This window comes from Thalassophryne amazonica, chromosome 5 (assembly GCF_902500255.1).
Source record: "Thalassophryne amazonica chromosome 5, fThaAma1.1, whole genome shotgun sequence".
Lineage (NCBI taxonomy): Eukaryota > Metazoa > Chordata > Actinopteri > Batrachoidiformes > Batrachoididae > Thalassophryne > Thalassophryne amazonica.
The window spans coordinates 58,367,363-58,380,654 of NC_047107.1; the positions used below are offsets into that span (position 1 = coordinate 58,367,363).

Genomic DNA, 13,292 nt, shown 5'->3' on the forward strand with positions numbered 1-13,292 from the left:
AAAATTCTCTGGTCTGATGAGACAAAGACTGAACTCTTTGGTGTGAATGCCAGGCGTCATATTTGGAGGAAACCAGGTACCATCCCTACAGTGAAGCATGGCGGTGGCAGCATCATGCTGTGATGTTTTTCAACAGCAGGAACTGGGAGACTTGTCAGGATTGAGGGCAAGATGAATGCAGAAATGTACAGAGACATCCTCGAAGAAAATCTGCTCCAGAGTGCTCTTGACCTCAGACTGCAGCGATGGTTCATCTTTCAGCAGGACAATGGCTAAGCACACAGCCAAGATATCAAAAGGAGTGGCTTCAGGACAACTCTGTGAATGTCCTTGAGTGGCCCAGCCAGAGCCCAGACCTGAATCCAACTGAACATCTCTGGAGAGATCTGAAAATGACTGTGCAACGATGCTCCCCATCCAACCTGATGGAGCTTGAGAGGGGCTGCAAAGAGGAATGGGGAAAAACTGACCTAAAATAGGTGCACCAAGCTTGTGGCATCCTATTCAAGAAGACCTGAGGCTGTAAATGCTGCCAAAGGTGCATCAATGAAGTATTGAGTAAAGGGTGTGAATACTTACGTACAGTAGAATGAGTAGAATTTTGAGGGGAGGGGGGGTTAATTCATTTTGGAATAAGGCTGTAACAAATTGTGGATAACGTGAAGCGCTGTGAATACTTTCCAGATACACTGAAAATAAAAAGTAAGTCCCTTCGGCTGCTCCCTTGTTTGCACTCGGGGTCGCCACAGCAAATCCAAGGTGGATCTGCATGTTGATTTGGCACAGGTTTTACGCCGGATGCCCTTCCTGACGCAACTCCACATTACATGGAGAAATGTGGCAGGGGTGGGATCACTGAATACACTGAAAATAGGAAAGGAAAAAAAAAATCACCAGGAAACTAAAACACTACACTTTCACCTGAGCAAACGATACACAGAAAACAGTACATATTTTTTTTCTAATAATATGACAAAGAAGCAATCAACATGAGGTTCTTGCAGGATTTCAGAAGCCACATGGAACATAAATCATGCTACTAGCTAAAACTCACATTCATCTTCAGCTATGCTAACACACACCACAACCAAACTCATACATCTGATAAGGGGCAATTCCATGAGACCGTTACATCTGTTATAACTTTCAGTGGTCTTAGGTGTCCCAAACACGTATTCTCAACAGGGTGAAGAAATAACAGACAAACCATGTTTCTCTGGGATGGCTATATCACTGCAGGACCACTGAAAGCAGTAATGGACTTGAGTTTCATGGTATTGCCCTAAAACATGAGGTTAACCATCACTCAGTATTTTTCTTTTAGTCCTCATGTGTCTGCAGTATATGTTATTCTTGTTTACATGTTATTACAAGAGAAAATCATCACCTCAAATTAATTATGTAGAACAACAAAAAGCAGCAAGGTTGCTGTCATTGCAAACAGAAACTGGTAAAAGCCATTATTGTACGATTATCAAAGTAACATTCAAGGCAGGGCTGTGTGTGCACACTGTTCCAAGAAACAATTGTCTGAGCGGTCATACAAAGTCACAGTAATTCTGTACTCACCTTACTGAGGAAGTCAGAACTGGGAAGTGCAAGATCTGCAGCTTCCTGAGCTGGATTACTAAAGACTTTTTGTCATCACTTTTTAAAATATTGACACCTGTCAACTTTAACTGCATCTTAAAATCTGCATGAACATTAAAACACTTGCAATGTAGATTACTTAACTAGCTAGCCAAGTTAGCTAACTAGCTAAGCTACCATTAATCATAACATGATAATTATAATCTAAGGAACTTCTTGAGAACAGCCCAACATATTTTGATGGCATTATTAATTTGCCTAATAACTGTGTAGATATATTTCACGTGGGACAAATTTATTTTTTACCAACAACAAAATTTTACTTTATTACTGCTAATGTTGTGAAATTTCCCAGTGAAATGATGTCTCATTCAATTTAGGGTTCAAAACCAACATCAAGCTTTTGGAGCTGGAATTTTGACTTCAGCAGGCATTTTCTTTGGGTTTTTGTGGTATGTCTGGCATTCAGCATTCCACCTTGTCAAATGCAGCATTAGCCACAGCTACACTACAGTTAATTAATGAATTTTCAGTAAATTCTTTGATGTGAGGAAGACCATGAGGAAGACGTAAGGAGTGACCTTGCTCAGTGGCTTTTGTGCAAGTAGTGATACATCATGTGTCACTGCTTTTAGTTCATTATGATAGGACGGATTTCGGAACACTTTCCATCCCTGACAGTGAAGCTACACATCTCCATTGGAATTATTTGAGATGGCGCGGATGGCTTCTTCAGGCAGCAAGGAGGGATCACTAAGAATCGATGTAGTTGTGCTCAGCTGGCAAAGGGTATTCAGCACCACTGAAAAACAATGACATGCAATTGATTAACAAAGACCTGACTGTAAAATCAAACCATTCTCTTAATTAGTGTCAAGGCCCGGTCACATGGCACTTAACAAAGGGCAACAAAGCCAAAACGAAACACAAAATGTGGACTTTTCTTGGCATCGTTCAACCTTCATGCAGCTTCGTTCCTGCAGCTGGTGCTTCATCAGGATTTTTAAACTGTCGAAAAATTTGAACGAATGCCGCCGAAAACCTCAATTCGTCCGTATTTGGTTTTGCTATCATTCTTGACGGTTTCTTAATCGTTTGCTTAGTTTTTGTAACGTTAGCATTTAGTTTGACTTCGTTCAACCAGCTGAATGTTTTACAGTGCAAAAGCCGGTTTATGAGTGCTGCTATGGTGGAGAGATGCAGCTCCGCGGCAGTGCTGGTGTGTGGTGTGGGGCTTCTGCCGCTGTTGTCATGCCTGGCCGGCCAGGAAGAATTTGTCGGCCTCCTCCGCCAGTGCACGGCTGTCCATGATCATGGTGTTGTTCCAGCATTGAGTGCACCTGAGGAGAGAGGGACTGGACTGAAAGGCTGCTGTATCACTTTACAGAAGTGCGACTTTGAGCATCAAGTGTGAAAAAGGTTTCAGCAGCAGTGGACATTCGCATGTGAACAGCTTTGATCGGTGATCAGAAACACCAGGGTTTCGGGAAAAAAAAAGCAGAGAAAGACAGCGCTATATCTCCCTCCCCCCCTCCCCCCCATGCTGAAACAAGAGACGGCAAGTTTCAAGTTTGCTTGTGACTTTAAATGCCAATGTTTTCAACTTTTTTTTGGGGGGGGGGGGGGGGGGGGGGCGGCACAGAAGGACTCTAAACTTTGCGGTCTGATGTTCCCAGCCCTGACAAGGAAGCAGTGTGTCTCGCTGGAAACCTGAGTGCCATTTGCTTTACCGTGTTGAGAATGAAGCACATTTTCACAACGGCAAAAAAAAAAAAAAAAAAAAAAAAAAAAAATGAAGGCAGGAGTGCGCAAGGGTTACACACAACAGTACGCATACATTAAAAGCAAACATACATAGCTGCAAGCAAATCTACGAATGCAACAGCACGCGAAAAAGGCTGAGTACATGCCCATTTCGGGTGTACAGACAGCGAATAGAGTTTTGGTATTTGAGAGAATTGAGAAATATTTCCTGTGTTTGGAGTGTGCATTATTTTGGTGGAGTATTTAGCGTGTGGTTAGTGTGGTGGTGTTTTATTTTATTTTTTTGTAAAAATGAGGCGTCTTATGAATGTTGAGCAAGTGCTTCAGTTTTTTTTTTTTTTTTTTTTTTTTTTTAAATTGGAGCAAGACAGCGCACGCAGCGTGTCATCAGAGTCTGAACCAGACAGTGAGGATTGTGATGATGAAGGAGATGATCCCATTTTTGTTCTGGAGAGCAACCAGAGCAGGTGGATCCACTGACGTGTGCACAGATCTCCACAGTGGGTCGGATCACGCGCTTCTCTTTGCAGCTTCTCCAAGACTCAGGCGCTACAGAGCTCTGTCCCAGCGCCGAGTCATGGAATGTAGAGCAGGATTCAGACACACACTGCTTAAGCAGAGGCTCAAGGTGCGCTTCGTTTAAAGCGTCGAGATCAATGTTAGCTTCGGTTTTGTTCTATTCCTATTTTATTCATTTTACGGTCTTGATTCGCAGGCTATTTGGTGATGGGAAAAGTCAAAAGCTCATTCGTCCAACTTTTCTTGATGATTTGTGACTTTTTCCCCTTTGTTCAGGAATTGTCGTATGCCGTGTGACCGGGCCATCAGAAAGTAATCAGTAGCAAACTGTACACAACCCATGAATTTTCAAATGGATTTTGACTGGGTGATGTAACATAACTGCACTATCAGGGATGAGAATGGGCAAAGAAAAAAAAACTCAGAAAATCAATGGGGGCCTTCGGGCCACTGCAGGTGCCCAAAAGGGTCCAGGGGCAGTGCCCCTGGTAGGGTCCACAGGTTTTGAGCATTTTAGAGGCATTTCGGGGCCACTACAGAGACCTAAGTTCATGAATTTCCATTTTATATATATATATATATATATATATATATATATATATATATATATATATATATATATATATATATATATTTGTACGTTGGGGTATGAGGAAACGTGACTGTAATAACAGCATTAGTCTATGTAGACCTTCTTTCAGTGATACCTGCCTCATGCTGTAGCATATGTACGTACTATAAATGCCACAGCATTGGACAGATATCACTGAATTTGCCAAAACTATTCTTCAAGTGTCTTTTTTTGTTTAACCTGCAATGAGCTCTGAAATACACTGGAACTTCATGCAAGTATGTGTAAATCATTTAAACAGATTAAAACCTATCAAAACAACAATATTTGTGGTATAAAACAGTAACTTTATTAATAATTACATGTAAAATGTATGCTTACAAATTATTATCCCATAATAAATTCCTAAGTCACACCATGTGAGTTTGCACTCCAACTACTCGTGAGTCACCAGCAAAACCCCACAGTCAATAAAAAAGCATACATCATGTGCACTAGCTGTACGGTAGTCTATGAAATTCACCAAAATAAAAATTAAAAATAAAATTGACGCAGGCCGATTTCAACATGCAGGCAAAAGATGTCTCGTCATTTTTGAATGGTTTATCTATTGAGTAAAAACTGAAGGAAATCAATTGTAAAGCCTAAAAGAATCTGTATCTGTAGGAACTACTTTAGCCATAAGGTTAAGTAAGAAGGGAAGTGTTGGCTTTTTAAATACTTGAAAGACACTAGACTCAGAGAGGATTTAGTCCTCCTATAACGGACTAATGCAAAAAATGGCAGCAATGCAACAGTAAGCATGCCGGCTGTTGTTATATGCCACAAAAGAAGGAAAGGGTTCGTTTATTTTCTCCACATGGTCATGTTTTGAGAAAAAGCGTGTTTCGTGGCAAAATAAAGCCATAAAATACTTGTTTTTAATCTAGTGGTTTCATATGACGAAATAGATGGAATGTGGAGATTAATTTTGCCAAAAATGTTAAATTACTCTGTTTCTCACCCGCACCACACCATGCAGTAGAGAACAGAGCGCACTTCCACAGAGGCAGAGAATAGGAGCTATGGCTACATACGTGGCAGTATGCAACTGTAAAAACCTCATGATACAGTCCACTGTTTTCCAAGCGCAGTGATGTGTTCTGCACAGCCGACAGGAGTGAACTGAAAAAGAGCTGAATTGGTTTTAAATAGCGGCAAGGGCTACAGGCGACTGTGCGCACACATTAAAAAGCAAACACACGCAAGCAAATCTATGACCACAACTAACACTGAAAAAGACTGAGGAGGTTTTAGGTGTACGAGGTCTGTTAGAAAAGTAATGGACCTTTTTATTTTTTTGCAAAAACCACATGTGATTGCATCAGCCAAGCTTGAACCTTCGTGCGCATGCCTGAGTTTTTTCACGCCTGTCGGTTGCGTCATTTGCCTGTGAGCACGGTTTGTGGGAGGAGTGGTCCACCCCCCTCGGCGGATTTTCATTGTCAGGAAAATGGCTGAGCGACTGCCGCTTTACTGCATCAAAATTTTTTCAGAAACTGTGAGAGACAGCCAGGTGGAAACCATTCGGAACATTCAGATGGCTTTCGGTGAAGATTCAATTGGCATCACAGAGATTAAGGAGCATTACAACTGGATTAAAGACGGCCCACAGCGGCTGAGGGCGCGCCGCGCTCCGAGCAGCCATCGACAGGCTGAAACGACCAGATCATTTCCAAAGTGAAGGCTGTGTTGATCCGGGACGTCGTGTGACTACCAGAGAAATAGCAAGGGAGGTGGCCATAGCACTTTTTCGGCACATTACACTGTTACAGGAGATTTTGTAATGAAAGACGTGCGGCGGAATTCACGCGTCAGGACGGAGATGCGTAATGGCGCAGAACAAAAAGCACCTCCGTGTTCGAAGTCTCACCGGACATGCCCGGCTCTTCCACCATTCGGAAGATTCAGACGGCTTTGGGTAGCTTTTCAGTCGAGTGAGTATCCGAGAAATTGTCGAACAGCTGAACATGTCACAACATGTCCTGTGAGACTAACACGGAGGTGCTTTCGTTCCGCGCCATTAGCGGCTCCACGGCGAATTCCTCCGCTCCTGTTTTCATGACAAAATCTCCTTTAACAGTGGAATGTGCCGGAAAAGTGGTATGTCCACCTTTTCTGCCATTTCTCTGGCCAGACGACGTCCCGGATCAACACAGCCTTCGCTTTGGAAATGATCCGGTCATTGCAGCTTGTCGATGGCCGCTCGAAGCGCGGCGCAACCTCAGCCGCTGTGGGCCGTCTTTAATCCGGTTGTAATCAATCAATCAATCAATTTTATTTATATAGCGCCAAATCACAACAAACAGTTGCCCCAAGGCGCTTTATATTGTAAGGCAAGGCCATACAATAATTACGCAAAACCCCAACGGTCAAAACGACCCCCTGTGAGCAAGCACTTGGCTACAGTGGGAAGGAAAAACTCAATTTTAACAGGAAGAAACCTCCAGCAGAACCAGGCTTGGGGAGGGGCAGTCTTCTGCTGGGACTGGTTGGGGCTGAGGGAGAGAACCAGGAAAAAGACATGCTGTGGAGGGGAGCAGAGATCAATCACTAATGATTAAATGCAGAGTGGTGCATACAGAGCAAAAAGAGAAAGAAACACTCAGTGCATCATGGGAACCCCCCAGCAGTCTAAGTCTATAGCAGCATAACTAAGGGATGGTTCAGGGTCACCTGATCCAGCCCTAACTATAAGCTTTAGCAAAAAGGAAAGTTTTAAGCCTAATCTTAAAAGTAGAGAAGGTGTCTGTCTCCCTGATCCGAATTGGGAGCTGGTTCCACAGGAGAGGAGCCTGAAAGCTGAAGGCTCTGCCTCCCATTCTACTCTTACAAACCCTAGGAACTACAAGTAAGCCTGCAGTCTGAGAGCGAAACACTCTATTGGGGTGATATGGTACTACGAGGTCCCTAAGATAAGATGGGACTTGATTATTCAAAACCTTATAAGTAAGAAGAAGAATTTTAAATTCTATTCTAGAATTAACAGGAAGCCAATGAAGAGAGGCCAATATGGGTGAGATATGCTCTCTCCTTCTAGTCCCCGTTAGTACTCTAGCTGCAGCATTTTGAATTAACTGAAGGCTTTTCAGGGAACTTTTAGGACAACCTGATAATAATGAATTACATTAGTCCAGCCTAGAGGAAATAAATGCATGAATTAGTTTTTCAGCATCACTCTGAGACAAGACCTTTCTAAGTTTAGAGATATTGCGTAAATGCAAAAAAACAGTCCTACATATTTGTTTAATATGCGCTTTGAATGACATATCCTGATCAAAAATGACTCCAAGATTTCTCACAGTATTACTAGAGGTCAGGGTAATGCCATCCAGAGTAAGGATCTGGTTAGACACCATGTTTCTAAGATTTGTGGGGCCAAGTACAATAACTTCAGTTTTATCCGAGTTTAAAAGCAGGAAATTAGAGGTCATCCATGTCTTTATGTCTGTAAGACAATCCTGCAGTTTAGCTAATTGGTGTGTGTCCTCTGGCTTCATGGATAGATAAAGCTGGGTATCATCTGCGTAACAATGAAAATTTAAGCAATACCGTCTAATAATACTGCCTAAGGGAAGCATGTATAAAGTGAATAAAACTGGTCCTAGCACAGAACCTTGTGGAACTCCATAATTAACCTTAGTCTGTGAAGAAGATTCCCCATTTACATGAACAAATTGTAATCTATTAGATAAATATGATTCAAACCACCGCAGCGCAGTGCCTTTAATACCTATGGCATGCTCTAATCTCTGTAATAAAATTTTATGGTCAACAGTATCAAAAGCAGCACTGAGGTCTAACAGAACAAGCACAGAGATGAGTCCACTGTCTGAGGCCATAAGAAGATCATTTGTAACCTTCACTAATGCTGTTTCTGTACTATGATGAATTCTAAAACCTGACTGAAACTCTTCAGGCACTTCTGATTTAAAGCTCTCTTTTTCAGAGGAGCTACAGCATCCAAAGTTGTCTTCAATGAGGATGTAAAACTATTGACGAGATACTCTATCTCACTTACAGAGTTTAGGGAGCTACTCTGCACTGTGTTGGTATATGGCATTAGAGAACATAAAGAAGGAATCATATCCTTAAACCTAGTTACAGCGCTTTCTGAAAGACTTCTAGTGTAATGAAACTTATTCCCCACTGCTGGGTAGTCCATCAGAGTAAATGTAAATGTTATTAAGAAATGATCAGACAGAAGGGAGTTTTCAGGGAATACTGTTAAGTCTTCTATTTCCATACCATAAGTCAGAACAAGATCTAAGATATGATTAAAGTGGTGGGTGGACTCATTTACATTTTGAGCAAAGCCAATAGAGTCTAATAATAGATTAAATGCAGTGTTGAGGCTGTCATTCTCAACATCTGTGTGGATGTTAAAATCGCCCACTATAATTATCTTATCTGAGCTAAGCACTAAGTCAGACAAAAGGTCTGAAAATTCACAGAGAAACTCACAGTAACGACCAGCTGGACGATAGATAATAACAAATAAAACTGGTTTTTGGGACTTCCAATTTGGATGGACAAGACTAAGAGTCAAGCTTTCAAATGAATTAAAGCTCTGTCTGGGTTTTTGATTAATTAATAAGCTGGAATGGAAGATTGCTGCTAATCCTCCGCCCCGGCCCGTGCTACGAGCATTCTGACAGTTAGTGTGACTCGGGGGGTGTTGACTCATTTAAACTAACATATTCATCCTGCTGTAACCAGGTTTCTGTAAAGCAGAATAAATCAATATGTTGATCAATTATTATATCATTTACCAACAGGGACTTAGAAGAGAGAGACCTAATGTTTAATAGACCACATTTAACTGTTGTAGTCTGTGGTGCAGTTGAAGGTGCTATATTATTTTTTCTTTTTGAGGCCTACTGGTGGTTGGCTTATCTGAGCTAAGCTAATTAAGTAATGCTCCTTAATTTCTGTGAAGCCCATAAGATCTTCACCGAAAGCCATCTGAATTTTCGTAATGGTTTCCACCTGGCTGTCTCTCACAGTTTCTGGAAAAATTTGATGCAGTGCTGCTCCAGCCGTTCAGACATTTTCCTCACAATGAAAATCCGACGAGGGGGGAGGACCAGTGCTCACTCAAAGCCTGCTCACAGGCGAATGACGCAACCGACAGGCGTGAAAAAACTCACGCATGCGCACGAAGGTTCAAGCTTGGCTGATGCAATCACACGTGATTCAAATCCATAAGGTTATTGCAAAAAATAAAAAGGTCCTTTACTTTTCTAACAGACCTCGTACCTAAATTAAACAAAACGCCACAATACGGATCTCTACTTTTGAGCCAGTGTGAAAGGGGCTTAAGGTAGTGTAAGATTGCGGACAAGGTAAAACGGACAATTACAAAAACATAACTGTAACCAAGATTTTTTTTTTTGAATTTGACAAAAAACACAAACCAAACCCAAATGGGCCATGCACTTTTTATATGGTTTAATGTGCAGTAGAAAAGACTCTGATGAATTTTCTTGAAGTCATGTCTGTAGAACTTCTGACAAATTAGCTGAATCTGCAAATCTGAGGAGGCAGAAAACCTCAAACAATTTCACATACCATAACTGGAGGATTTCTCCCATGCAAGATTCACTACTGGAAGTATGGTGACGAAAACCATCTCTGTGTACTGCCAGTGTTCCACTTACTGGGTCTGAGGACTGGAAGGGAACAGTGATGAACCAACCACTGCAGTGTGGTTTGACACAGCTCTTCATTGCTTACAGTTGACACCATTCCATTGAATGACTCAAACAGAGGCTTGATAATAATGCTGAACTGGAGTAAATGATGGTTAAGGCTCCATTTTACTACAGAATCCTCATGTGTTTTAACATTTGGATTTAAATTCTTTGTGCTTTTTGTGGAGACTGACATTTGATAAAACTGCTTGTGATTGGCAAAGCAAAACAGAGTTAAGCCAGTAAATCCTTAAAACTACTGAATATGCTGGCACGGTGGGACATGTCTGGGCCTGTTCAGGCAGGCACATGCAAAGGAGACCTTTTGTTTGGATGCAATTTATGAATCCTTGTTGCTAACCACAGCATCTTGGTGGTCCACCAAGGCCCCTCTTGCTTGTACAGTAGCATCATGAAGTAGCCTATTCAGATTCCAATCAGATGAAAAGCGGAAGCTTAAAACATCTTTAAATAGGACCCATGTTGAAAAATCCTGGACCCATATCCACGAAGCACCCTAAAGCTAAAAATACAGTAGTGTTCAGAATAATAGTAGTGCTATGTGACTAAAAGATTAATCCAGGTTTTCAGTATATTTCTTATTGTTACATGGGAAACAAGGTACCAGTAGATTCAGTAGATTCTCACAAATCCAACAAGAACAAGCATTCCATGATATGCACACTCTTAAGGCTATGAAATTGGGCTATTAGTAAAAAAAGTAGAAAAGGGGGTGTTCACAATAATAGTAGTGTGGCATTCAGTCAGTGAGTTCGTCAATTTTGTGGAACAAACAGGTGTGAATCAGGTGTCCCCTATTTAAGGATGAAGCCAGCACTTGAAAATGCTTTTCTCTTTGAAAGTCTGAGAAAAATGGGACGTTCAAGACATTGTTCAGAAGAACAGCGTAGTTTGACTAAAAAGTTGACTGCAGAGGGGAAAACCTATACGCAGGTGCAAAAAGTTATAGGCTGTTCATCTACAATGATCTCCAATGCTTTAAAATGGACAAAAAATGTATACAAGAATAACCAGAATGGCAATGGCTCACCCATTGATCAGCTCCAGGATGATCAAAGACAGTCTGGAGTTACCTGTGAGTGCTGTGACAGTTAGAAGACGCCTGTGTGAAGCTAATTTATTTGCAAGAATCCCCCACAAAGTCCATCTGTTAAATAAAAGACGTGCAGAAGAGGTTACAATTTGCCAAAGAACACATCAAACTGGCCTAAAGAGAAACGGAGGAATATTTTGTGGACTGATGAGAGTAAAAGTGTTCTTTTTGGGTCCAAGGGCCACAGACAGTTTGTGAGACGACCCCCAAACTCTGAACTCAAGCCACAGTTCACAGTGAAGACAGTGAAGCATGGTGGTGCAAGCATCATGATATGGTCATGTTTCTCCTACTATGGTGTTGGGCCTATATATCGCATACCAGGTATCATGGATCAGTTTGGATATGTCAAAAATACTTGAAGAGGTCATGTTGCCTTATGCTGAAGAGGACATGCCCTTGAAATGGGTGTTTCAACAAGACAATGACCCCAAGCACACTAGTAAACAAGCAAAATCTTGGTTCCAAACCAACAAAATTAATGCCTCGCAGATGTGAAGAAATCATGAAAAACTGTGGTTATACAACTAAATACTAGTTTAGTGATTCACAGTATTGCTAAAAAAGCAGTTTGAACATAGTAGTTTTGAGTTTGTAGCATCAACAGCAGATGCTACTATTATTGTGAACACCTCTTTATCTACTTTTTTTTTTACTAATAGCCCAATTTCATAGCCTTAAGAGTGTGCATATCATGAATGCTTGGTCTTGTTGGATTTGTGAGAATCTACTGGTACCTTGTTTCCCATGTAACAATAAGAAATATACTCAAAACCTGGATTAATCTTTTTAGTCACATAGCACTACTATTATTCTGAACACTACTGTAGCTCCTAGTGACGTGATTGTACGAAATTGTAGAATTCCTAGAAGTTTCTTAGAATACTGCCTTGGTACGATAAATGTTGTCCACAAAGCTCCTTGGTGCCAAACTGTTAAGAGCAGGGAGGAGGACTATTAAGAAGCCTAAGAGTGTCTTAAGCAGAGAAGACAGTGGAAAAGACATGAAGGAGAGCTATTCCCTGTATATGTTGAATGGCAGTTACATGCTACCGGCTTAATGTTTGTGGTTCACGTCATTATGAATGAACTTACATTTCCCACCCAGTGTAGCAAGGTAATAATATCTGAGATGAAGGCCATTGCAATGCTGCCTGGCTACAGAAAAAGTGTAAATTGCATGTTAATACATATAGAAATAAATAAATTCTTATATTTGTACACAGAGATTTTCAATGCACTGTCCTGTAGGATTTTATACTTTTAACTATTGTTAAGGTTAGACCTTGCTTATGTGAAGTGCCTTGAGGCAGCTTTGTTGTGATTTGGCACTATAAAAAATTAAATAAATTGAAATAATACCTTTTGTTGTTTTTTTTTACTTTATCTATTTGCACTGACAAAGGAGACACTCTCTCCAATGTCATCATACATTTTGTATGACAATAAAAGGCATTGTTTTGTAAAATTAACTCGGGGGGGGGGGAGGGGGGGCACACTTGCATAAAACGCTTATATATGCTGCACAGACATGAACACATTGGGGCCGGACAGACAGATCAGAGAGCACACAGCACAGTGAGGTGCCTGCCAGCTGCTGCCACTGCCAGCAGCTGGCAGCTCACATAACACAGAAACAAAGTGACACATTGGTGTGTGCGCTAAACTGACAGGGTGTGTCTGCTGACAGAAGCGGCTGTAGAGATCTCTGGTTCTGGACATCCCAGCTGGAGAACATGTACCGTGTTTGGACGGACATGAACAAACAACTGCCCACATGAGGACAGCAAGCAGATACACACAGATAAAAACATTTATCACTGTTGCAATGGGCTGCAGCGAGCAAGCACACGTCACGCACATTGACAGGCTACTCCAAGTGAAATGGACCGTCAGATCATAACACACAGCGGGTGATCTGAGTGTCACGTCACCCACATGAGCTCTGTTCCACATGATGCGGTGTCTGTCCTGTGGCGCACCATCCAGAAGACACGCGTGT

The 13,292-nt window shown here is 41.5% G+C and overlaps 1 protein-coding gene across 2 annotated transcripts in view; it reads right to left on the reverse strand.

Annotated features, from left to right (window-relative positions):
- Positions 1 to 1,160: 1,160 nt before the first annotated feature.
- mlxip (MLX interacting protein) overlaps positions 1,161 to 13,292 on the reverse strand; it is a 118,552-nt gene continuing 106,420 nt past the window's right edge. For both annotated transcript variants that reach the window (XM_034170381.1, XM_034170380.1), the window contains exons 16-17: positions 10,144 to 10,273; positions 1,161 to 2,392 (exon numbers count right to left, since the gene is read on the reverse strand). In XM_034170381.1, coding sequence (XP_034026272.1) covers positions 2,277 to 2,392; positions 10,144 to 10,273 — 246 coding nt within the window. In that variant the 3' untranslated portion in view covers positions 1,161 to 2,276. The remainder of the gene's footprint in view (positions 2,393 to 10,143; positions 10,274 to 13,292) is intronic.